General features: G+C 37.4%; 1 protein-coding gene across 6 annotated transcripts in view; it reads left to right on the top strand.

The window, feature by feature from the left end:
• Positions 1-27,326, top strand: part of Tis11 (Tis11 zinc finger protein) — a 114,526-nt gene that overhangs the window by 70,555 nt on the left and 16,645 nt on the right. For 5 of the 6 annotated variants that reach the window (XM_089092148.1, XM_089092150.1, XM_089092145.1 and 2 more), the window contains exons 2-3: positions 973-1,654; positions 24,656-24,835. In XM_089092148.1, the coding sequence (XP_088948274.1) occupies positions 973-1,654; positions 24,656-24,835 (862 nt within the window). Of the gene's footprint in view, positions 1-114; positions 213-972; positions 1,655-24,655; positions 24,836-27,326 lie in introns of those variants that run through there. The other variant, XM_089092146.1, reaches the window with a different exon arrangement.

The raw sequence follows: 27,326 nt of genomic DNA, 5'->3' as shown, positions 1-27,326 counted from the left end.
AAGAACCTTTTATTATTCATGGTTGCATACCTAAATGTTTTCTGGGAACCTATTTTTTTAATACAGTAATTTTAACACTTTAAACAGCATTAGCACCGACCTAACCAGGTTAGTCTCTGTTCCACGTTTGAGCTGTGATAATATCAATGAATCAAGATCATGAGTCTAATGCTGGTTTACAACCATGGTCATTGACGGAGGATTGTGGGCCTGTAGGTGTTCAAAGCTTCTAATCTTCTAGAAATTGAACTTACAAATTCCTTATACTTGTTCGGCATTCGGGCAAAACCTTACCTATTTCTAATGGATTTGGTCGTTTGAGCTTCTTGTTTCAAACCTAGAAGCAGAATATATAATGTCAAACTTCTTCTAATAAGCTTATATTAAAAGGCTCTACTTTAGCCGCATCAGGTATTTTTTCTAGTGGTGAGGCACAAGTCCGATAAAATACGTGGAATTACATGGATAATATTCGAAAAAGCCCTGCATATATGGGGAGCGATTGGACCTATTATTTCTTATATATTCCGCCACCACTTCTCAGAGTAATTCCTATGTGCTTGCGGGTCGAATAGAGTTGCGTGGAAATCGCTAATGCAGTGCAAAGAATATGGCTGATACATGTCAAACTACCCTCTTGTATTCATTTATGTAATACTTCCTTTGTGTCATATTTGCTTTTTACTACCTATTATTAAGTCAAAATGCATCTGGTAAAGGAGTGTTTGTTGGTTTATGCTGATTTCCCTTTTATATTCCGCTCATAAATTAAGGTACACCGGAACTTGTTTGATCTAAAGTAATTAGCCTGACTATATTACTGAGCTACATATATACATTACATATAGTTGAGTAAAATGAAGATTGATTGATACTTAAGTTCATGCGTTTTTCTCCTAATAAGAAAGGGTAATCTTAAATGGCTACTTTTGTTATATTTAATGCATGTTTTAATTATTTAATTTCTTTCAGGTAAATGCTGCAGTCACAGAAAACATGGAATCCGGTGAATCAAAAGCGGTGGGCGCACCATTACATCGCCCCGTTACCCGCGGAAAATCTACTCCTCACAGTACGGTCGGTTTAGAAAGTCTGTTCGCTGCATCCCTCTATTTAGATGATCAATCCACTCTTCTCGGCAGCTTATCATCTTCAACAAATAGTGTATCATCGCTTGGTCACAAAAAATTGGACCGAAGCCAAAGTGAACCCGCCGACAAAGCTGCTGAAAAGCAAGCAGCGTTGGCACAACAGCAAGCAATTGCTAATGCAAGCCGATACAAAACTGAGCTTTGTCGCCCTTTTGAGGAAAATGGTACTTGCAAATATGGAGATAAATGTCAATTCGCTCATGGTTACCATGAGCTGCGTAATCTCCAACGACATCCAAAATATAAAACTGAATTGTGCCGTACTTTTCATACAATTGGTTTTTGTCCGTATGGACCGCGTTGCCATTTTGTGCATAATGCTGATGAAGTGAGACCAAAGAGTCATTCACCCGTGTCTCGCACATCTTCTTCGGCTTACCCCCTTCCAACACAAACAAATGGTTCCACTGCTGATAGCCCTTCACCACCATCATCGCTTGGAGAATCGCCAGATCAACCGGGAACATTCTTCCCAGAGGAATTAACGCAAGAGCTTGGAGTTGGTATGTTAGTTTTATGTCTCTTTGCCGATGTATCGAGCGATCATAAACTATTTTGCCATGTCTTGATAGATGTATCTATAGCTTTTTGTTTTCCTCTTTTCAAAGCTGTCTAATGGTGGATTGTTACACCCTCTTCCTTTTGGTGAAATATTCTTGAGCTCTGCTTATGTTGAACTGAAACTTCCAATTGTAAACATTAAGAGACATACAAACTTCATTTAAGTCTATCTTCCTGAACCTTTTGTTTTTACTTACCAATTTAAACCATAGAGATTGTAAAAAAATAAATATACATTAGAGCCCAGATCATGCAAACTTTTTGCTATTTAATTAATTATAAAAATATAGCTTGACTTCTGGGTTAACGGTGAAACCTGACCGCGAAATATTGGAGAATCTGGCCTCTGTTCCTCTCTTACCGTTTCAGGTAAGGAACTAATATCGATACCTAATTTCAGAAGAACGTAATCCTTAAGGAAATGACCATTCTGAATCAGCTATAGATGGCTTTTATTTCACTTGACAAGTTTTATGTAACGTGTTTTTAAATTTTTGGTCACTATGGGCCGGGTTTGTTCTTCACTAGGCTTAGTTGCAGCTACTAGCTGCAACCAAGCCATGCCTTTACTTTGGATATTGGTTTGATGCTGATGATAAAAGGTTATCATTTCGGGCATATTCCAACTCATCTATTCATTTAAAACTTAAATGTTGCTCTGAATATTCTGGTTTTATAAATATGGCTACGCTACAGTTCTTTTTTAGTGCTTTCAAAAGAGCTAACTATTCTAATTAAACGGCCTTTGTGATTGAGGGGTTTGTGAATTATTTCTTTTTTTACTTTTAACGTAAAGAGCGTGGTATTGACTAAGGGGAGAACCCCTCATATACGTAATAACATATACGTAATAAAAAAAAAAAAAATAAAAAAAAACAAGCGATACGGCTCAATAGTAATCGAAACTTTTAAAAACGAAATTTTGATGTCACTAAATGTATCAAAAGAATAGGCTTATAATACTGATTCTAAATATATAAATTTTATTAAGTTTAGTATTACTCATCAAAGGCTACGAGCCTGAGAAAATTTACCTGATTTTTTGAAAATTTACCTGATTTTTTTTTCACTTGTTAGGGGGAAACACCCCCTACAAGTGAAAGAATTTTAATAAAAATCACACCGTCAGATTCAGCGTATCAGAAAACCCTATTACATAGGTTTCAAGCTCATTTCTGCAAAAATCTGCAACTTCGTATTGTTTGCCAGAAGAAAAATATACGAATATAGAAGTTCGTTACGTAAGTTAATTTGTAAATTACGTCAGAACTAAATTTAGAGACGGCCATTTAGCAAAATAAAAGTAAAATTTTTATGCAAATTGTGTTTACTTGTGTTTCAATGACGGTGAGCCAAAATAAAAGCTGCCTTAACTAAAAAACGATCAGAAATTAAATAAAAAAAAACAAGTTTTTTAAACTGAAAGTAAGGAACGACATTAAAACTTAAAACGAACAGAAATTATTCCTTATATGAAAGGGGCTGTCCCCTCCTCAACGCTTCGCTCTTTACGCTAAAGTTTGTGTCTGTCTCACAACTTTATTTTTTAAAACAATAAAAACTTTAGCGTAAAGAGCGAGGCGTTGAGGAGGGGACAGCCCCTTTCATATACGGAATAATTTCTGTTCGTTTTAATGTCGTTCCTTACTTTCAGTTTAAAAAACTTGTTTTTTTTATTTAATATCCAAACAAGGGGTCTTCAGCACGAAAGAAACATAAGAAGATCAAAATAAAAAACCAAGCCAAAACTAAAAACCAATAAAACCACCACCACCACCAAAAAAAAAAAAATATATATATATACAATTGGCGCAAACTGATCCACGTAGGGAAAAGATGCTATTAGAGTTACTTCAGTGAGGACACCAGAGTAACCTCACTGAACTCTAGTGTCCTCACTGAAGTAACTCTATAATAGCATCTTTTCCCTCCGTGGATCAGTTTGTGCCAATTATATATATATATATATATATATATATATATATATATATATATATATATATATATATATATATATATTTTTTTTTTTTTTTGTGGTGGTTTTATTGGTTTTTAGTTTTGGCTTGGTTTTTAATCTTGTTCTTCTTATGTTTCTTTCGTGCTGAAGACGCCTTGTTTGGATACAGTTTTCATTGAGATTTTTCTCTTTGTTGGTTTTTTGATATATATATATATATATATATATATATATATATATATATATATATATATATATATATATATATATATATATATATATATATATATATATATATATATATATATATATATATATATATATATATATATATATATATATATATATATATATATATATATATATACATATTTATACATACTTAAGCTACACCTTCAAATGTTGTTCAACTTAAAACAGTATTGTTAGGTGCTGTAGAATTTGCTAAATAAAAATGCTGAGTTTATACCAGCCTCATCTTAATACAATGCATTTTTCGGAATTAAAATTCCACTCTGGATCTAAGATCGAGCTTAGTATTAGGATATCTTCATATATCTATGCTTATCTGTCCAGGAAAAGAAAGCTCATATAAACTAGGTTGTTCTAGGCTATGCAAAAAACAGTAATTCATGTATTTCTGTTTCCGTATACTTATGTAAAGCTGTACGAAATGTCTGCAAAACGTAATGTCTTGCATTATAATTCGACGGTCATGACTGGTACATCTCGGTGTGTCAGTTTTGGTCACAATCTTATTTTCCTTTAACTGATAAATACCTGCGTGTATTGTGTCAAATCTCCTAGGATTTATCTAGTTTGTCATTTTGACGGTTGTGGTAACGCAGATCTATTGTGAATATTTCCTGGGTTGCTGTTTCCTTTTTATAACCATGTTCTAAAATTTGTGTTTACTTATCATGAAAAGTTAACGTTTTTCAGCGTACAAGGTGCCAACCAGAGTTGTCGAACGGGGCACATTTGTGCGCTTGTTAGAGGTGGTTGCGCATTGAATTTTTTATATTGTCGCATTTTTGGAGGGAAAATCGTTTAGTCGGTGCATTTTCACTAGAAAAATGACACTTTTGGCACATTTTCACTTTTATGGTGGTGCAATTTCAAAACTGACACCTGGCAACACTGGTGCCAACTCGACTAGACTCGTACACATGAATAATTTTAGACAGGGAGATCATAGAAAATTGAATAATAAATGCCGAAAGTTTAGGATATTAGGCTAGGGCTGGACCTCAGAAAAACTGGCGGGAGGGGGGCAGCTGCCCCATGTCCAGGCCTGGAACTGCCACTGGTCTGGGTCCAGACCCCCTCCCTTGCGTACGTCCCAGCACTCGACCATTGGGATATCTTAATAAAATAATTGGCTTAGTCTGTTGCAATTGGATATCATTGAGCTGTTAAAATAGACAAAATGGTTCTTAATGATACCATTGAACAAGGCCGTATCCAAGGGGTAGGGGGTTTAAACCCCTCCCCTCCGTAATTTTTATCTGTCTCGTAAAAACGATACAAAAATGCATGTAAACAAATTTCGGTGCATTTTTATGGTTTTTCGTAGCCCCCCCCCCCCCTCGAAAAAAAAATTCTGGATACGGCCTTGTCATCCAATCAAGTATATCTCGGATGACAGTTGTTGGCTTGTCATTCCATGTAGTTTCCATGAAGTTATATCCTTAAAAACTGATCTAGACAACAGAAAATCTAACATCATGCTTTCATAACTACATGAATTTGTATAGAACTGCGCGGATTTTAATGAAATTCTGCATGCATACAATTTTTCACTCTGATTCCGAAAATAAGAACCATATTTGCCGCAGTAGCTGTGTTCACAAGTCAGCAAAGCAAGAGCGTATCCAAGATTTTGTTGGGGGGGGGGTTAAAAAAAATACAAAACATCAAAAATCTGTTTATATGCATTTTTTTTTTACTTTTTTGCAAGTCGGAACACAAATTTCGGGGGGAGGGGTCAGACCCGGTAGCTTCCCACTGCATTCAGGCTTTACAGTATTTATATTTAAAATATGAGTTTTAGATTCCTCAATGTTTTATATGTCAAAAATGATGATTATTCCATCTTTTAAGCCTGTTTGTTGACAGGCCTTGATCTTTTTGGTTCATACAATTTAAACCCCTGGTGACGTTTATCATCTATTTTTACAACCAGGAAATTGGTCTTTTATTTGGTTTTAGCCCATCAACCTGTCATACTACTCGATATTTTTCAAGTTTTCCATTTCGTATATACAAACCATAGATGGACTGGCTACTTGAAATATTCCTCTCGCTTAGCCTTTAAGCTGGACCACTGTTGAAGGTCGGCTTTTTTAAACAGCTCGTTGGCCTTTTTAGCGAGGTAAGTGTGATTGTCAGCTAAATTGGCAGACGAAGGACAACCCTTGTAATGCCATTGCCGAATAATTCATGCCATGACGCTTTAGATCTCGAAATAATTGATAAAAAGGATGTGGGTTGCGCGAGGTTTTCGGTTTGCTGCATTTGGGGTGAATAAACGTGGAAAGGCCTTCATAGTTAACAAGCAAGATTTAAGCTCGATGTGCTTAAGCTCAGTAAAATATGTGAAGTAGCCTACTTGCGCTAGCCTCGAAAGATAGAAATTAACTGCTCCTGACGATAGAAATTAGCTGCTATTATGAGACAAGTAAGACATCGAAGAAGAAACAGATAATAAATTCCGAGGCTATAGTTTAGCTCAGGGACGGGAACTCTAATACCAAAAGAGAAAATAGAAATTTTTAATCGATATCGAGTGAGTTAAAATTCTTGCTCATGTCCAAATATCGAGTGAGTTAAAATTCTTGCTCTTGTCCAAAGGGTGTATCTGACATTTTCGCACTTCTGAGATAATTGTCAAATGCAGTTTGCTAACGCTGTTCTTAAAGGGAGAATCAAGGGGTGATGTAGATGGGGAGAATCAAAAGGATTGGAGATACGTTATACCGCTAATACTCCCTCTGAGAACAGTTGGTACTTATCTGTTAGCCAGTACACACTCGAGAATTTGGATCTACAGGTACGGGGTTGAAACAACTGAGACGCTTGGGAGATAGAAAGGATATATATATAGTTTTGGGCTGTATATTTGCACATTAGGGGAATTGGGTGTTAGGTATAGCGGGACTGCATGCAAAATGTAACCTAACCAAAATACAGACTAAATATTTATTAAAATATAGCTACAATGAAGTTTTCCACTGTGCCGAAGCTAATTACCTCCGCATACAAGCAGCAATAAACCGGTTATTGTCTGATAGATCCAAGTTTTCGAGTGTGTACTGGCTAACAGATAAAGTATTTTACTTAGTGTGGGAAAGGGAAATGTCATTTTTGCATACGCATAAGCGTGTGGACAGATTAATATATACTGCCTGGGGGATCCCCGAACCTCTTATAGATGGATAATGCTATTGAAAACTAGTCATGCTAGGAATAGCACGCTGTCCGCCAGTAATACATTTGACTCTTTGCCTTAATGCAGCGTCACCGTATGCGCATCTTCTACCAGTACTTGTGTATTATCCACCACTCACTCAAGTTTACGCTTTGTAAAACTCCAGAACAAACCGGGTTCTTTGTTCCTGTTTCAAAGCCAGAACAGCCAGAGTAAGTACTATTATCTCATTTGAGTCGTTCAGGATCCAATTTAATCGAGTTAACTTTCCACATTTTCTGACGCTTTCCCTTCAATGTACTTAATTGATTTTAAACTTAGCACAGTCACAACAAACCCTAGAAAATAGTCCTATGGTGGCACAATGGGTTTGACCTTAGCTTGGTAATACGGGACCTGGGACCTACGGGACCTTTTTAATACCCTAGTAGCCAAGAGGCATCGTTCACCCGGTAAAACCCTAGAAAATAGTCCTATGGTGGCACAGTGGGTTTGACCTTAGCTTGGTAATGCGGGACCTGGGACCTACTGGACCTTGGTAATACCCTAGTAGCCAAGAGGCATCTTTAACCCGATTACTTACTTACCCAGTGAAAAATTTTGGCATTGACAGGATAATTTTTGTAGCCAATAAGTTCATTCAAGTTACAACTAGAACTTCTCTCGTACACGCACACATAAGCAATTTACTCGAAATAATGTCAAACGACTATAACACCTTTCCCACTAAGACTGGTGCATGAAAACCAAACCAGAGATGAACCATCTGTTTTGTTTTGCTGCTGTGTTTATGGGTACAATCCTATTGATGTATGTCTCTGTATGGTTCACTTTGCATTCTCGAAATCATTCATAATTACAATTTAATTTTGGATATTTTGAATAGCGTCTAGAGTCTGGAACAGCGGCGGATCCAGGGGGGGCGGGGGGGCCCTGGCCCCCCCCCCCAAGATTTTCTGGCGCCCTCTCATCCATCGTGCAAACGACCCTTTTTTGTGAATGATTCAACTAAGGCCGACGCTAAAAAAAAAATCGGATACGCCGTCATTTTTTACTTTCTTTTTATCACATTATCTAAAGTTCAAATCCGACACTGCACGAATCATGATTATTGGGTTTATTTTTGGGACGTGCTAAACGAGCAAAACATTTTGTGAATGCTTACGAAACGCATGTCTTTGGGGAGTTGCGTGGGTGGTTAGATCCAACCGGCGGGAGGCTAGGCGCGAGCGACCCTGCCACTGCCTTCGGAGTATTTTTGCTCCGTGTGTTAGACCAGTTAGACGGAAACGCATTTAAAATGGATCGGAAAAAAAATCAGGGCATGAATATAGAACAGAGAAGAAACAAAGAATGATGGCGGAAAGCCGTAAAGGATCGAGGGACATCTCTGATTATTTTGCCAAGAAAGATCAGATTAAAGGTAAGCTTTTAAAGATAGAACAATAAGGAAGGAGTGTCGTTTAAAGTGGGTATCAACACTTCTAATTTCTAGCTTTAGCCCATTGTCGGATAGCTTTCCTGATAAGGCTCATTCGTCAAGCTTCATCGCGTACCAGCTGCTTTTGTTGTTATATATTGCATACGGTCCCTCTTGTACAGTGTTCTTCGTATGCAATTTGTCCGAAGCGTTTGACCTGATTTTTACCAGCCCACTCGTCTCGCCTGACGGTTATGATATTGGCTTAAAGCAGTATTTTTACCGACACACTGTGTCAGCTCTGAAATTATCTTTCAAATTCTTGCAGTTAAAGCTCTCTCTTGAGCCTTGTAAACTTCGGTGATAATTGTTTCGGGTTTCAGCTCTTGAAAAATATTTGTTAGCATATGTCGGGGATCGGTTCTTGGGGTTGCAAATTAAATTAGTGATGTTTAGGGTGGTATTTTATTTTAAAGTCCGGGTTTCCTAGATATAGTTTTGGGGTATGAAAGTTCAAGATTGTTGGGGGAGTTTAAAGTTAATGTTGCTGATTCAGTTTATTTTCAAATTTAGTTCCAATTCTGCCTTCACCATGTTGAGAGTTAAATCTACTAAAGCAATCCATTAAACAAAGTGTATATACGTTTACAATAAATGTCTTGTGCAAACTTTAAAAGAGAAACTTCTTTTGTTAGATGTTGAGACGACGGCAACTTCTGATGCCCACTCTGAGTCGACGGTCGGAATGCACAAAAACGCATTCAGCCAGGAGAACGAACTGTCACCAACAACTCCGTCCACTTCACAGACGGCCTTCATAACAAACTTCGGCGAAACGACACACACTGATCAGCTGACTGAAGGATCAAGAAGCAGTACTCAAACCTTGGTGGTACATAGCCCAACACTGATTTCACAGTCCCCGCACCCGCAGCAGAATCAAAGCGCTATTTTTTCGCCTGAAACTGACTTCACGCCGTCGAATGACTTTGGTATTGCAGTAGCGCTGAAAGAACGAAATCAGTTGTCTTCTGGCGAAATTATGTTTTTTATGAACGAAAGGTGGAAGCCGAAGAACCAATCTGATCTTCCAGTCTCGACACAAAAGAGAAAAGGTGGCGAAGTCAAGCGTCGCTTGAATACCGAACATCTTGCCCGGTATCCTTGGCTCGCAGTGAGTCGTCATCCAGACCACGAAGGCCTTTGGTGCAGTGTTTGTGTTTTGATGAGGACAAACGAAAGCGGAGGAGGATGGTCGGCTTTATCTGGAGGCGGCGGAGGGCAAAAAATGGGAAAGTTGGTCTTGAAACCGCTAAAAGACTATTCGAAACTTACCGGGAAAGATGGTGCGCTGACAAACCATGCTGAAGCACAGTTTCACAAATACTGCCAGGAAAAAGCTGCCGCGCTGCTAACAACGTTTCAGCGCGGTAGTCAAGATCAAGATATCAGGAATGCTCTGGACTGTGAAAGGGTCAAGCAAATACAGCAGAACCGTGCACTCTTGAGAAGCGTTGTTGAAACTGTCAAGCTTTGCGGGGCACAGAATATCCCCCTTCGTGGCCACCGTGATGATGGCAAACTTGATATCCAAGACTCTGATGTCATTACAGCAGTAAACGACGGGAATTTCCGCCACCTACTTCGGTATCGGATTCAGAGTGGAGACTCGCAACTTAAAAATTTACTTGAAAATGCACCGAGCAACGCCAAATATACGAGTAAACAGATCCAGAATGAACTGATTGGAACAATTGGGGAAATGATAAAAACCGAAGTAGTGAGAAAAGCAAACAAAGCAACGGTTTGCTGTCTTCTTGCGGACGAGTCAACAGACAGGCAGACCAGGGAGCTGATGGTCATTGTTTGTCGTTATGTGTGTAAAACTGAGCAGGGATACGTGATTCGAGAAGATCCTTTTGCAGTTGTCGATGCCTTTCAAACCCTGTCAAGACTCGCTGGAGATGAGGAAAGTGACGACGGTAGAAGCATCGAAGAGAAGCTAGACGGCAAGAGCCTCGGGAAGCTGCTGTTGAGTGAGGTCAGGAAGTCAAATCTGGATTTGTCAAAGTGCGTTGGTCAAGGATACGACAAAGCTGCTAGCAGGGCAAGCTTGACAAATGGTGCTGCTGCTGAAGTTAAACGCCAGTGGGAACTGGCAGATTACTTCCACTGTGTGAGCCATGCCACAAATCTCTCATGTTCAAAGATAGTTTCAGTTCCCATTCTGCGCAATGCCCAAGACGTTGTTCGAGACACAATTTCTCACTTCAGCTCAAGTGCCAAGAGAACAAGACTTCTAAAAAAGCATCTTATCGCGGACAAAGCTAAAACAGAGACACTCGTCAGTCTTTGTACCACGAGATTTGTAGAGAGACACGAAGCAATCAGCAGGTTTTGGGACTCCCTTCCGTCGATCGTTTCTGCTCTGCAGGAGATGGAAGGATGGCACGATCGAGAGGCAAGTAGCAGAGCTTATGCATTACGATCCTGCATTGAAAAATCAGATACACTCGTAAGACTGGTTTGCCTGAATTCATTTTCGTCGATCATGAAACCTTTGGCCGAGTCACTACAACAGAAGGATGGTGACCTCGTGAGAGCCTTGTCCCTCATTAGCAGCGTGAAGGCAATGCTGGAAGATATGCGATCACATGCCGAAACCAAATTCAGACTGCTTTACGAAGATCTTCTGAAAATGGCCGAAAAGATTGATGCTACCATCAAGGTAACGCAGCCACGCATAGCTTCACGTTCTACATACCGGGCAGGGGTACCCAAGATGGATCCAGAAAGTCATTATAGGATGGCGGCATTTATTCCAGCCCTGGACGCCATGCTGCTTGATTTTACGGAGCGGTTCAGCTGCCATTTTTCGACTGCTGCAAAACTTTCAGCTTTGATCCCGGCTGTGGTTAATGGCAAACGCTGGGAGGACGTTCAGCCAGGGTACGAAAAGTACAAGGAGCTGCTCGTGGGTACGGAGATAGACGTTAAAACCGAGTTCGAGATTTGGAACAAGTATTGGTCTAAGGAAACCGTGCAAAAACCGAAAACAGCTATTTCAGCGCTGAACAGTTGTCAGGAAAATGTATTTCCCAACATCTTCGCATTGTTGACAATTCTCGCGACGCTTCCTGTGTCAACCTGTGAAGCAGAACGAATGTTTTCAAAGGTTGACAGGACATGTTCATCAATACGAAGCACGATGACTGAAGAGAGGTTGGAGGCTCTACTACTCATGCAGACTTACAGAGACGAACTGCCGAAAACAGACGATGCTATCGATATGTTCGCTCTCAGAAAAGCTTGCCGATTGAGTTTAGTTGTGTAGTGTGGTACTGTTTTTATTTTCTTTTGCTACGTTTTACCTTTATGAGCATATTTGGCAGTGTTTTCATATAAATAAAGAGCTATCAAATTAGTCCTGTATAATCAGTTTTTGGCGCCCTGTGTCCGGCGCGGCCCCCCCCAAGATTTTCCTCTAGATCCGCCGGTGGTCTGGAAGAGTCTAGAGTCTGGAAATACGGCAAATTTTAAGAATAATTTCGTTGTCGATAATGTCAATTGAAGCACACTTGGAGGGGCTTTTAGGGCCAGAATACCCCAAAAACGCTCGCTCGACTACTCAGCCCTCAACAAAATCTTAAAGACATCTAAAGTATCCGTACAAATCCACTTTTAATGCACTTGAATAGGGTTAAAATCCAATACAAGGAGCCCTTCCCCAAAGAAAAAGCTTACTTCTCTGGCTAAAGAACAATGCTATACCCAGCAGGAAGTTTCTAGCTTTGACCCCCAACCCTCTCCACCCATTATACATAGTTGCACAACCTTTGAAATGGTTAAAGAAATATTATTGACGAAACGTTGTTAGGATCTTTTTGAGGGAGAGGAAGGGCTTACATTTTTCCTAAGTATTATATTTTAAAACCTAAAGTTCATGACAAAACTTTGAAGTTCATTTAAAACCTAAAGTTCATGATAGAAACTGAAAAAGAAGCTTTCATTGCTGCTCCTCAGCTTGTACATAACCTGTTACTCTGAATTGATTCCAAGATTGGTTGTTGCAAGGAACGCCATCTTTAAAATTGCAGATATAAATAAATATACAAGTAGCCTACTTATGTGTATATTTACAAGCACAAGCACTTGAATGCAGTTACACATGTAGAATATTGCATATGATTCAAGTTTTTGTAGATTAATTTTGCCCTTGAGTATGTTTTTTGGTACTTGTATCTTATAGCCCCCACACTCAAGTTCTGTCGAAAAGTGAAGTTTGTTTAATGCTAATGAAATAAAACAAAATATTATGAAAATATAATATTTTAGCAACAAAATTATGAAAATTACAACAAAGAATTATGGAAGGGGAGCCGCCCAGACTACATTATTAAATACGTAACCTAAACTAACCTAACCTAACCAAAATACCAACTAAATATTTAATTAAAATATAGCTATAATGTAGTTTCCCATCGAGCCGAAACTAATATTGTCTGGTTTAAAGACCATGAAAACCGGTTATTGTCTTATGTTCCCTATACAAGATCTTGAGTGTGGTGGCTATAAGACAAAAGTACCTATTTTTTCAAACATCATCATCTTCACAGTTTATAATATAATGTCTGAACCGCCCGAATCCAATGGCTAGTCAAATTTTAAAGATGTCGTTGCCTGTGTTAATCAATTCTGAGAAGTTGTTTTCCAGACCTATCACATTTGGCAAAGAAGAGATTTACCAGCTCGTGACAAGAATTTCAATCTTTTATTGCTTATATTACACTGGCCTTCATATCTTTGTTTTAAATAGACATCAAAACATGTACAGGGGACTATGGACAACATAATTGATGTCATAAATCAGTCATTTCGTCGAGAGCTTTAGTTGCTAAGTGGAAAAACGTTCACTGCTGAGTTGTCTCGTATTTACCCGCATGAATTCAGTGGGTGGGCTCTCCAGCTGTGGACAGGGTTGCCACCGGTGACACTTTAATGTCACTTTTGACACTTTTTTCTTAAAAGAGCACTTTTTGGGACACCTGACACTATTAGGACACTTTTTTAGCAAAAGTGGCACTTTTTTTGCTAAGTAGCACTATTTTGCAAAAAAAGAATTTTTTCAGACAAAAAACCGGAAGGGAAACTGTCAATGTAGATATGCATCGATATCCTTTTTCCGTCAGTTAAGATTCTTATCTTAACTCCGCGCGTGGCAATTATTGGATGCAAGAATCTTTCTATCCGGTGAAAAACGTAAACGTGTTTGTCTCTATCTGTATGTGAGAAATTTTTATATTTTATTCTTATCACTGATAAGAGAAGATCACCCAGTGATCTTCGGTACGAAATACTTGGCAATGAAGAGGACAGGGACAGACACTTAACTGCAATGTGGTGGAGAAGCCTTCAATTTTTTTCAGTTGTTTAGTTCAACTATTTTGTGTTGTTGCAATAATTTGTAGGCTCATAGACGATAAGTCAGTCAAGTAGTTTTTCAATTCTTGAGTGGGTCCGAATTCAATTTTTATGTTTTATTAGTTGAGGGTTGCCTACAATTCAAAGAAAAAAAGAGCAAGAAAAGCTAAGAGTGTATTTTTGCGCCACTATGTTAATAGCTGTTACCATGTTAACCTGTCATTGGGCCTGTGACTGCATAGCCTTACGCGTCTTTTCATCGATTTTCGTGACTGGAGCTCTTGAGCCCAGTGACTAAAAAGCTCACTGGTGACATCACACAACAACTCAGCAATGCAAAAACATCCACTAAGCTCACTGGTGTCACACAAGAATATCTAGTGACCTCTTCAGTGACTGGAGTGACGTACAAATGCGCTCTAGCATTTCTGTTCATATTTTTCATATTTTTTCTTTGAACTATTAGCAATGGAACAATAAAAATTCATGCATAAACATCATACTAAAAACAACATTGATACCAAAATTTCCGTTATCATAAATCCTATGCAATCATTAGCAAAATCACAATATAATTTTACTTTTGTTTTCTTACTTAAATTTATGTTACATTATTACATAAATTGAATTTGGACGCACTTCCTCATTTTAATTATTTCATTCCCACTAATTTTTGATTGTAAATGTGCTTTTACGCTAATACTCTAAATGCTCTTTTTTTATTATAAAGGTGCTTTCGTATTGATACTTAAAATACTAGTTGACTGTTTCTATGCCCTAGTCCCTGGAGACATCGTAAAGAAAAATTTAAAGGGAGTGGCGAGAGTTCTCGTGAAACTTATTCTATTCAGGTTGTGATAAACAAATTAGATGATTTAGCTGTCTTATTGTTTTTCCACTAGTTTTTGCAAAATGAATTATTTGAAAGAGTTAGTGTCTGAACCATTATTGGTTGTGTTTATCGTAGGGTCATCAATAGCTACGATCTATGTTCGTGCCATTCTCTTCAGCATTTTCGGAGAAAAGATAAGTTTCAAGTACCTGAATGCACTGTAATAATCCAGATAGTCCATTTTATGGAAAAACTGGATGAAAAACCCTCAAAGTAGACGAGTATTTCTGTCGCTTTTTTTCCGTTTCCTCAAAAGAAAAAAAAAATAAAGGTTTTCCTCTTTTCTTTTTCCGTTCCTTTTTCACGCTATGAACAAAGACTGTTCAGAAAAATAAGAGAAGAAAGTACTCTGTGGGACGAGTTTCCATTTTATACAGGAAACACCATTTGTGTTTTAGCGGGTTTTTAGGAGGGGGGCTGGAAAATTGACAAGAGCAGAAGTGCTGCGCAAAGCCGGAAATCAGCACCGACTAAGTTAAATCAAAATTTCTTTTTTATAGTTGATAGATGGCATTAGATCCGACACTTTATGTTGGAGAATTTAAAGATGCGGGAAACCACGCGGGGGTGATCCCAAAGGGATAGACCAATATTTCCAATTTAAAAAGCTTGTTAATATGAGCGCGAGTGACACGAAGCGTCGAGAGTGGCAAATTTTTGGAAAATTACACCTTTTATACAAAATTGACACTATTTTGCCACCCAAAGTGGCACCAAAAGAAACGGCTGAGTGGCAACCCTGGCTGTGGGGCTTCACTTTTATGATGGACGATGGACCTCAAACAAGTTAGGAGTAGGACAATACAAGTGTCTCATGGTTGCTAAAAAAAAGCGATAGCAATATTAAGATATTTAGTAGTTCAGATAGTATTATCTATCATATCACCCCTCCCACCGTATGAAAAAGGGGTAACTAATTGAAAATGATAAATTAAGTACGTTTCTAGGGCTGCTAAGTCTGAAATTTCATTTTTACAGCACTTTTTTGGCACACTTGTTTCTTTTACAAGTTTCCTTAATGACATTCATTATGGCCCTGGGTCTCCGATACTTGTAGACAGTATTATTATCCAGCGGTTATTTTTTTTTCTACGGTTATGCCTGTTGGATTTCCTTTCCAAGCGTTTTAGGGATGAAGTCCCTCGATAGACCAGCTTTACGGTTTTTTTTTTGCGTGTTTCCCGTACCGCAATAATCGGTTCTTTCTAGAATACCGTGTTATACAACATACCCTGTGGGACAGGGTAAGCAGAGGAAAGAGCTTCGATCCCATACTCAACCTCTTGAATTGACGAGTTTTATGGATTTTTTGACTCGAGATGCAACTTGTATTAGAGATTTTGGATAGAGATGAAAAACCACTTAAGAGATGGAACTATACTTAAAGCAAGTAGTTCAGTTGGTTAGCCAATTAATAAAGAAAGTGAAAAAATGATTGTTGGCTTTGCCTACTAATGACCAGGTTGAAAAAAAGAATATCCAGATTTTTTTCAGTTATGAGTTTAATTATGGAGAAAATATTTAAGTGCATTTGAGGACGGAGTTGGTAAAAATTGTTATATATAAAAACCATTTAATGTTGACTTCTTTTTCATTTTGAAGTTTTCTTCTTACCTTGAGGGATTTCCCTTGTGAATTGCAGAGTTAAGTGTTTGACACTAAAATATGAAAGGTTTTAAGAGGCAAATCCATTAGATTTGGGTTGTTAACGGTTCATCGTTTTGCTTTCTCCTTGTTTTTTATGGTATAAAAAGACTAAATTTATAACTAAAAAAAAAATAAAAAAATATCCCTTGCTTTACGTGCTGGATCACTTGAAATGTCGTTTCGTCAAATCAGAATTGACTAAACAACAAGAAATTCCGGAACGTTCAGAAAAATATAACACTTTTCTGAATAAAAATATTTTTTAAACTTTTGTCCCATAAATTTTTTTACAACCTCCCCTCGATTAGAAAAGGGCACATGGGCACCCTTGCTAAAACTTGACGGTTTACTTTGATCCTGATATTTAAACTCATATAATTCATTTTGTGTGAAATATTTCAAGGATTCTTGCAGAGCATACGTTTTGAGTTTCAGGCAGTCATTAGGTGATACGTAAATCGAGCTTGAAGCAACAGTGAGATGATTAATACTAAAAGGGCGTTCAGTCCACCAAAGGCCGTATCCAGGGGGTGCAGGTTTGACCCCCCCCCCCCCCAAAGGTGACAAAAATGCTCATAGACGCTTTTTATACCTTTTTTTGCAGCCAGTTAACCGTATTCACAAAAATTTAATACGAATTTAATTTTCGATCGTTCCAGCTGTTAATTCGCTCTCACCTAGAACGAAATATTAAATTTTTATTAAATATTATTAACTTTTCGTCGGACCGGGAACTACGCTCTAAAATAATGTGGATGTTTCGCCTGTATGTAAACTAGGCATCCTCAGCACAAGAGAAACAAAGATAAAAAACCAAACTAAAAACAAATAAAACCACCATCGCTAAAAATACAATTGTCGCAACTAATCCACGTAGGGATTAGGGAACAGAAGCTAATAGTTACTTCAATGAGAACACCAAAGCAACTGATGTAAAAATATAAAAATTGACATTGAGTTAATTATTCTGTTGCAAAATAATCCTTTTGTAAACTATTATTAAAGCAAATCCGTTTTGGTCTAATAGGTACTATAGACCCCTGGTGATTGTTTAAAATCTTAATTCCCTTATTGACTATTGGTGCACTTTTCAAAAGATTATCATAAATTGAGTCAATATTTAAATTTCCCGTGTCCCTAATTATCGAAAGATTAGCAAACATGTTTTTTTTTTTATTTCTATAGCCTCCCTTGTCCACTGAGAAAAACCTATTTTTAAAAATAGGCGTGGCCTCTTCAAATTGAACAAAATGGTCCGGTTGAAAGTAGATACGTTCCGCTAGGGCTGAAACAACAGTTTCAAGAGGCTGCTTAATTGTTGTTTTTCTATTGAATTACGATGCTCAATAAATCTTTCTAGAAATTGTTAGTGAGTTCTACCAATATAAAACTTCCCACAAGAACACGGAATCTTATACACCCCACTTACTAAATTTCCCCCGGTTAAATCCTTCACAGAATTGTCTCACCGAATAGATCCTTCCCAGAAAGGTCTCACCAATTTGAAACATATTGATATTAAATTTACGTGAAATTCGTGAAAGCTTCTCACCCAAACACGGTATTTATGGCAATGAAATAAAACTTTTAGATACAATTAATTCCGAAGACTGTGAAACTCCAATAACCCTACTTTCATGCTTAATACGTCTATTTTCTATTATTTTATCAATGAACTTAATTGGGTAATTATTACAAAACACAACATGCCTCAAATACAACAACTACGAATCCAGAAAAATCCTGGGAACAAATTCTGAAGGCTCTATCCACTAGTGAAATCACAACCCCTCGTTTCACCGACTCAGGGTGGCACGAATGAAAATTTGAATACCTATCATTGTGCGTAGGCTTTCTATGTATCGAGAAAAGTGAATGGAGATCTCTTTTAATAAAATATCGATAAAAAAATCCGAAAAAAAAATCTTGGATATGCTCTTGAGTTCACCAAGAACTATCTACTATTTTCGAAGGATTTTATTGTTTTTTGTTTTGTTTTTTTTTAATACAGAGAGTCCATAAAATGAAATATCATCTTCATAATAAATACCCTTCAAAATGAACACTAATTATTTTATTTATAAAACAGTTTTAAATCTATGGACTATAGGCATGTTTGCTGGGGATGCTTTGGGCCCTTTTATCATATCTTTTTAGTTCGTTTGAATTTAACTAATTTTTTTATTTGTCCCTCCCCCCTCCTTAAATAATCTTGTATGACATATAGATTGTACCGATTTTTAGCATCAGCTGGCACAAAAAGCAGTTTACCTGTATCCACCATATCAGTGACACCAATTGGAAGGAGGGGCATTGGGTATTTGCCCCCTAGATTAAAAAAAAGTGCCATTTTGAGTATTTAATTGAAATACATTTTTGGGTATTTTTTATTAAAATTTAGAGAAAAAATTGCCCCCCCCCGCCTAGACTATGAAAATACCGCCCTCTTATATTTTTGTGATTAGCTTCGCTACATCATATCCTTATCAAATGAATGCTAGGATTATTTTTGAAAGTTTTAGCTTGCAATGTGAGCTTCCGAGCAGAAGGACAAAATGGAAAGGCTTTTACACGTTTCACTATCAACTGTGTGAATGGAAAGGCTGTCACACCATTCACCTGCTCCTCTCAATGAATTATGTGCTACTTTTGGAAACTGGCGTCAGTTTTTTTTTTATATATATTTTTATATAAGCTTTATTTACAACTCACTTTAGAATTGCAACTGTTGGATGTTTTTTTAAATAGAATTTTTCACATCACGCAAAATTTGCGTATGTTTTGAGATTGTTCTTCACCAAATTTTATTAACTGCTTTTCCTTTTTGTATCAGATATATATATTATCATAATGAATGAAACATAATATAAATGGATAATAAAATCAAACTCTTTGTTTTCGCACCTGTCACATGCTAGAAGAGGGTTAGTGAAGGCGAACTTATTTTAGAATAACTCTTCTTGCCAAGGTCCGGCTCTCTACCAACCAAGCACTGAATACACCCAATTTGAGTGCGAGTCAATGAAAGTGAACATGTACACGAAATGACGTTCTTTCAGGACCTGTTTTGACTGTAGGAAATTTTGAGTATTGTTAGACAGATGTAGGTCTGAACTGAAGGCCTGCACACAAGGGATGCCATCGATACCAGCCCCTCTCCCGGGATTTTCATCCTGCTGTGGGTTCTATAGTTGCCAATATTGTTCATCTAATTTGTGAGAGAACGCTGATTTCCCGCCCTGGTGTATATCTCGGAATGTCACGTGTGCCAAACAATTACGCCACGCTTGGTATGTGTCATCAAGTGTACATGATTTCTAAGGGAGATCGATCCCTCACTAATTTGCTATTTGGGTATTTTGCAGGTTTATCCCCTTGTCCGCCCCTCTAAATAAATCCCTGCCAAAATTGTTAATCCTATCCCTCTATTGTCTCTGTTCTCTGTAAAGTTTTGTCCTGTGCATTTGTGCTCACAGGGGAGATGTTTTCTAACATCCTTATATGTGACATTTCTTTTCGTAATTATTAACATTTGCCTTGACTTCATTTTTTATTTCACCCTCCCTGCAGCTGAAAGACGTGTCTGCCTATTTCCACGTATACTTCAGTTTTGTGACATATTACGATAGTCACTTATTTAAACTACATTAAAAAAAAAAAAATGAGCCATTCAAGAGCCAAATTGATTAATCGCACTTTGGGACTGTACGGTAAAGTATATGACTGATTGTTGACACCAAGTTCAACTTGTAATGCCTAAAAAGGAGGGTTTATATAAAAATGACAAAATCCATTATGGTCCTTGAATTCCAAATGATTTATTTGATCAATTTAAAATTTGACTGATGTATTTCGTTGCTCAAACGCATAAGTACACAATACTAAATCTCACCATTTTCTCTGCCAAAGATTTCGTACTTTTACCCTAAATTAGAAACACATGTTCTTTGTTATTTTTTCCAGTTACGTTCTAAATATAGTCCTTTTTGGCAACTGGGTCTCTCATATAATGCATTTCTTTACTCAATAAACAACAATCATACACAGTAACTCAACAAACAACAATATGCTTGACTATTTTTAACTATAGAACATTGCTTTTAATTATACATGAGCTCGAAGCCTTTTTATTCCGACTTGAGTTCATTTTTCTGTACAACCTGAATGTGCTTGTTAAGTTACAAACTCTTTGTTTTGTTTTGAAGGTTGTATTTATGTTGATGAAACCGAAGACGAAAGTTATTGGCAGCACTGTTGGCAAGGATGTAGAGTACTATGCTGAGCCTGCGGCAAGGTTGTCGGGTGTTTTATGCCATCAAATTTTGAATTGTCATTATGGTTCCTCAGCCTGGCAAAATTGTATGATCATTGCTTTAGGCTGAATTCTCAAAACACTTTTTTCATAGATAATGAAAGTGTTGTTAATTGTCAAAACTTGGATTAGTGAGATAGAGAGTATTTGGTTTTTCCAGAGATAGAAACTTGTGTGCTGTGAATCTAGCTTACGCCCGATATTAAATCGTTACTGTTACTATGTGAAAACAATAAATATTACTACTATAATTACTTGTTGCAGAAAGAGGTTATGTCGAAAAATCAAGTTTGGAGTAGTAAAAAAAATTAATTTTCTTTGAATAACTCATTCAAAATATATTACTGCTTCTACAATTGACAGCTTGTCACTGAACCAAGTTGCCTGAAGCCTACACAGTTCCAGCGGTATGGCTAGGGAGGCAAGGGAGTTGGCTGTCCCCGGGAACAGCCTCTTGAAAGGACCCTAACCGAGGGATTTTCAGTCAATACCATTATCTTCTGTGTACTTGTATTGAGGTAGTAACTGTGGGGAGAGGTGCAAAAACCGATACTGTCCCTGGGTGCTGAAAACACTACCTACACCTGCACGGGTGCTGCTCCTCTACCCTACTCTTATCAGAGCTTAACGCTACTCCCTTCATTCAAATTTCTATTTGCTTTATGTCCTTTTTATTATGTCTTCCTATCCCATTTGAGACCGTTCTTCTCGTCGCTTTAATCAATGAATTGCCGAAATAGTGTTGTCGTTGGCAACCTATCACCCCCCCCCACCTTAAAGTGACTTAAGTATCACAAACCTTTATAGATTTTGAAAGTCGGATCATTCCCTGTTTGTTCTTCTCGTCGCTTTAATCAATGAATTGCCGAAATAGTGCTGTCGTTGGCAACCTATCACCCCCCCCCCACACCTTATAGTGACTTGCTAGTATTATATTGATTATTCATATCAGTACCAGGCCTGCTGAAGTGAACATGCTCCTCGTCCCCACCCCTATTTGGAGCTTCACTCTGTGCTCCCTCCCATGAGGCTCCACTTTCTTTAATTGAAAATAAGGTTTATTAGTAGGTTAAACACAGTTTCCTTTTGCTTTCAGAGCAATGATGAAGCCTAACACACGACTGTAACCTGACAAACACGGCTGTAATTGACTACATACTCCTCCGCATCTTTCTGCTCTCTTAAGCTTGGTTTTGACGCGGCTCGAATTTCGCTTCGCGAGCAGGGTTTCAATTATCCCGATAAAAGAGAGATTTGGGTGGGTGAACATTGTTTTTCCAGTGGTTTATCAACTGGTTTCTAATTTGTTGACTGGTGGAATTTTTCCTGTAGTTTTTAAAGAGCTCCAAAAGTATATAATTCCTTTCAGATTGACAAAAACAATAAACATTTTCCCTTATTTCCTTTCACTGCCAGTTTTTTTCCAGTTTTCATACTTCTCACTGTAAACTGCAGTTACAAATGTTAACTGGTTTCAAAAAATTACAACTGAGAATAAATATTCATACGTATAAATAAGTATGATTAGTATAAGTATAGAAAATTAGGTTTTCTGGCATTAACGGTTTAGGCCTATTAAACGGGGGGGGGGCAAGGTATACCGAAATTACAATTTCGACAATTTGTAGTCAATTCAGTACCTTAATAGGAGTGTAAAAATATAAAATAATAGGAATTTAATGTCAGATGTCAGAAAAACTGCGGGGGGGGGGGTCTTCTGGGCCTGGGTTCCCATGCCCAGAACTGCCACTGTTTTCTGGACATGGTTAGTTTTAAATTGGATCATTAGAGTATTTCAAGGAAATATTTTCCTTCATTGCGTGGGCTTTTCTATCTTCTTTTGTTTGTTCTACTGATGAGGCCCCCTTGGAGGCAGGCTTGGAGGACAACAATTTTCTAACTTCATTACTTTCAAGAAATTTCTACTTACGGGATTTTGATTTTCAGAGTCGCGTCCAGGTTAACTCCCGCCCCCCCCCCCTTCATAGCCTGAATGTATCCCTAGGCTGTATATAAACTTTTGATTATTATGTTCTTTTTTCTTTTTTTTGTATTATTTTTTGTACTTATTTCTCATTGCTTCATAATACCAATCCGAAATAAAACAGCAAGCTTTTATATGTAACTTTAGTCTATATTTTAGCTTTTGGGAGAGGGGCTGTACTGCATTTAAACTTGGAGTGACTGCAAAAATCCAATCAATATGACTATGAATTGTATAAAGTAAGAATCTTGTTATTATAGTGTTTTATAAGGGGACATAATCTTCACTTGTACCTCATAGTTCTTTTTGTTTATGCTACCGTTGGACGACAGGCATAAAACAAGAAAAATCATAAAGACCAGTGAAAGCCTAAGTTACCCCCCTTCCCAAATAAAAAAGTCCCCCTACCCCTCCAAGAAATCTTTCTGAAAGTTTCGCCCTTATCCCCTTGCTTTTTGAGACAGAACAAGGTCGATTTTCCAGTTGCGAATAAAAATCATCGCCCTTTTCATGAAACATTGTGTCTGTATAATAATGAGAAATACTCGCTTGACTTCAGGCTTCAGATACCTGTCATGTAACGTCAAACGATTTTTCCGTAGCTAAAGATAGTGATTGATTCTGACGAGTAGTGACGAACTTGCCTCTTCCAGGGAGTTCGTTTTGACCGTCAGCAGGAATTATTTTTCTAATACATTTTGGGGTTTCTTTTCTCTCTGAAAGTTCTTTTAAACGGGCATTTGTCTTCGGTACTTAGATTTTTGATTCATCCTTTTTGTACTTTTGTTAAAAATGTTCTAGTTTTTGGCCCACTTGAACATTCACTTAAAAAGAGACATCTCCTTCGTGCTCGCCTAAACTGACAGCTAAACTTAGTTGAGCCAAAATTGTGTAATATATTGATCCTAATTTCAATCTAAAAAAGAGATGACAATTCTCCCTCAAGTGGAAACAATTTTTAGCTGATAAGATTCATGGAGGTCATTGGTCATAGTTCGGTATGTGTGCCTTTAGCTTGAATACAGAAAAAGAAATCCAGTACAATCTTAAATATATTTAATCTAGGTACGCACGAACTGCTGACTTACTGTCAGTAGTATCCGGCTAGTTTACTATGGTTAGGCTCACCAAACTGAGTCGAGGCACAGGTCAAAGAGTATGGAGAAATTACAAGAGTAGGAACTGGCTCTTGTGTCGACAAAAAAACCTCAACGCCATCTAGCAACAGGAGACTGTGCATTTTTTCAGGTTAATAATAAGAATAATTAGTTTAATTTGTGAAGTTGATAAAATTTATATCGTAGTAAGTGCCTGATCTCAGTTCCTGACCAAAAACGATTATAAAGCTAGGAAAAAAATGCCAAGTGTCACCTAACGCTGGACCGATAGTACCAGTTTCCACTCTTATAAGTTACTCATATTCTTTGCTCAGACCACAAGGACCATTGCCTCCAAGACCAGGACCTACTGACTAATTCAAGTCCTTCCCATAGTGAATAAAAACGGAAGTTACATCCATGCGAAAATTATGTAGGCTATTATTAACTCCAAGGCCCTGAGCTGAATTTTCAATAACTTTTGGCTCGACTTGCTACGTTTTAAATGAAAAAGGTTAACTTTTAAATGAATAAAAACCAACAAAAGGCACCATTTTGTAACAATTGTGTAAACACAGCTCATACCCCTAGACATAACCAGGGGATTGTTCTAAGGGAGTATGGACCTAATGTTTAGCAAAAACTGTTTTAGGTCACCAAATTTTGCCCAGTTTACCCCATTTTTAGGACGATTTTACTAAGGCGGGACACTTTGGATGGACCTGGGTTTATCTTCATGGAAGCTACTAATGTCTTTCTTTTAACGAAATATAATCTTTTTAGGTCCTTTCTCCCCAGTATCAAAGAACAGTGGAAATTTTCAATTTGGCAATGAGTATTTGAGGACGGAATCCAGTTTGGTTCCCACTCTAGGAATGCCAAGGAAATCTTTGGGAATCAGCTTAAGTGCTGGTGCAGAAGCTGCTTTCAATCGAGCAACTACTGTTTCAAGACCTATGCAAGGTAGGTCAGTTTTAACCATTAAACCCTGCATTAAAATTCTTGTTTGTAAAACGTAAGGATGTATACTATCACACCTTTTTTCAAAATTAATCCATTGTGTTCCAAATAGACAGAGTTGTCTCTGCGCCAAAAAAGATCATGTGCAGTAGCCTGAAATGTATCTTCAGACAAAATAATGTTCGGACATTTTGAACAAATAAAACAATTTCAGTCTCACAGTTCTTGGTAATTTTGAAATCGCAAACGTCGCATTCTCAGAACCATAATCTTAAGAGTAATGTTTTACTGAAAACACAATTAAAAAATTTAAACAAAATTTTTTACATTTTTTCAATTTTTTTTAGCAAAAGGTAATTAAGTCTTAATAAGACAAATTTGCACATTAGAATTGCGACCCCGCCATTTTTAACGCCCTTTAACTAGGTAAAAAAAATTGCCAACATGAAGCCAGCTTATACAGCTACTTAATATAATTTTACCCATTTTTCTTGTCTAAGCTTGTGAAGAAACTAGCTTCCCACAAAAAAAAGAAGCTTGGAACCTTAATTTGGCTCTACCATAAAATTGTAAAAATACGAGATGGAATAATTTAAATTTTATCTGAAAATATCGGGTGAACCGAGGTCTGGGAGGGGCAATCCCCCTGCATCATTGCAAATCATTGCACAGTTTATATAATTATCCAGTAAGTTTACCGCAGATGATTTCTGGCTCTTCATTCTCGGTGCGAACAAAATGCTCCTCCCACTTATTTGTGCACTTATTGGTGAGCCGGCCAAGTGGTTTTGTCAGTACTTGTTCCGTAGGTGATTATTCTTTGTCTACCCGTGAAAAGATGTAATGCCGCTTATGTTTATACGTTCTCTGGAGCACTCGCACCTCGGTCCGGGTTTTTATAATGGGTGAGATAGGGAAAGATCATACTGCTAATTATAAAAACTGTGGTTTGATCTAGCTAGGACATATCAATGTTAAGAGATATTTATATCATGACTATTTTAGCAAAAATAACTAGCGTCTCTAGCCTGTGTCGCCATAATTGAGTTTCAACAGTTTTGTGACGTACTATAATTGAATGGATAAGGATTCGTTATTTAGTTTTATCTTCATTGAATGTGCCTTTGCTTAATCTAGTTAGATTGCTTTATTCCAGGTATTAAATAGTTAAATTTATTATTTGCAACATTAATTGTTCGACCTTTGATTTTCCTGCTTTTACTCTGCAATAATAGCATTTATAATATCTCTGAATAAAAAGCAACATTATAAAAACCCAGGAAACAAAGACTAAACACAGAAGAACTAGTCTCCAATTTTTTTGTCGTTGTTGGTTTTATTTGTTTCTACCCTGTATTCCTGTTAATTTTATATTGATTTTTTGTCCTTTTATTTTTTCCATTTTTGTGCTGAAGATATTAAATTTCCCAGATATATGCCATCTCTTCAATGTTAATATCCTTATCTAGAAGTGTGTGATATTCGGTATTGATGTATCGGATGAAATATAGATATCAAAACTTAAAAATCAATGTCAAAAGCTATATTAGAGAAGCATCGCCTCTTGTCCTGAAAGTTAGAAGCAAAGGGAGGCATTCAACCGACATATTTTAGTTGCTGACAACAGAACACGTTACTTACAGGCTCAATCAAGTTTACGTGGCTCAGCTGGCGAAGTGCTTTGTGTCAGAACAGAACATATGTCGACAGTTGTTAAGTCTGTCATGGCTTTAAGTCTGCTTAAGGGGTGGAAAGGTCACAGCAAGGACTAAAAAAAACACGTAACGACGCTTCCCATAAAAAGTATTACTATGTCTAAACATCAGAAAGGAGTACCTTAGAAACCGTTCTCCCACAGAATCTTGCAACCCTCGCACTTTTACAGACATATTCGTATATTTTCGTCTTTTCAAGCTCTGAGCCCCCCGAAAATGTTTCCCTCCTGGTAGACCTGTCCTATAAAATTAGATTCCTGCGCACATGTATTGCTTGCTACCTCCCTTCCTTTCAAGAGATCTTTTATCAAGACAAGTCAGGTGGAAACAACTCTTTGGCAAAAACATTGACATGCTGCTACTCATGAATAGCAAAAACAAATAAGTGTGTTAGTTTTTCGTAATTTTTGGCTTACACTGTTTTTTATTTAGGTACGGTCCTTGTTTTACCATGTTGATCGGAGTATTTAAACAAAAGATTGTAGTTTCGATTAACTAGGGGGAATCGGGGAAAGTCCGATACCATAACATGTTCTTTTTTTTATGAGTATCTCAAATCATCTTCTATCAACTTTTTTTTTTACAGCAGTTTCCCACATTATGCACTTTCTGATTTTCACATATACTGTTCGTGTAACCTATCACCAGGTTTCAAAGTTGGTACAGTCTGCTATGTTGGACTTACCCCAGCTATGAGGGAAGTGTGCCATACCCTACTAGCTTTTTTTCAACAATATGTCAAAAATAGTATGACTTCACCATCTTAAAGGGCATCGGAG

The sequence above is a fragment of the Artemia sp. Qi Xiang Cuo genome, chromosome 7 (genome assembly GCF_049724085.1).
Source record: "Artemia sp. Qi Xiang Cuo chromosome 7, ASM4972408v1, whole genome shotgun sequence".
Classification (NCBI taxonomy): domain Eukaryota; kingdom Metazoa; phylum Arthropoda; class Branchiopoda; order Anostraca; family Artemiidae; genus Artemia; species Artemia sp. Qi Xiang Cuo.
The sequence above is the reverse complement of the archived record's forward strand: the minus strand, read 5'-3'. Positions and strand labels throughout refer to the sequence as shown.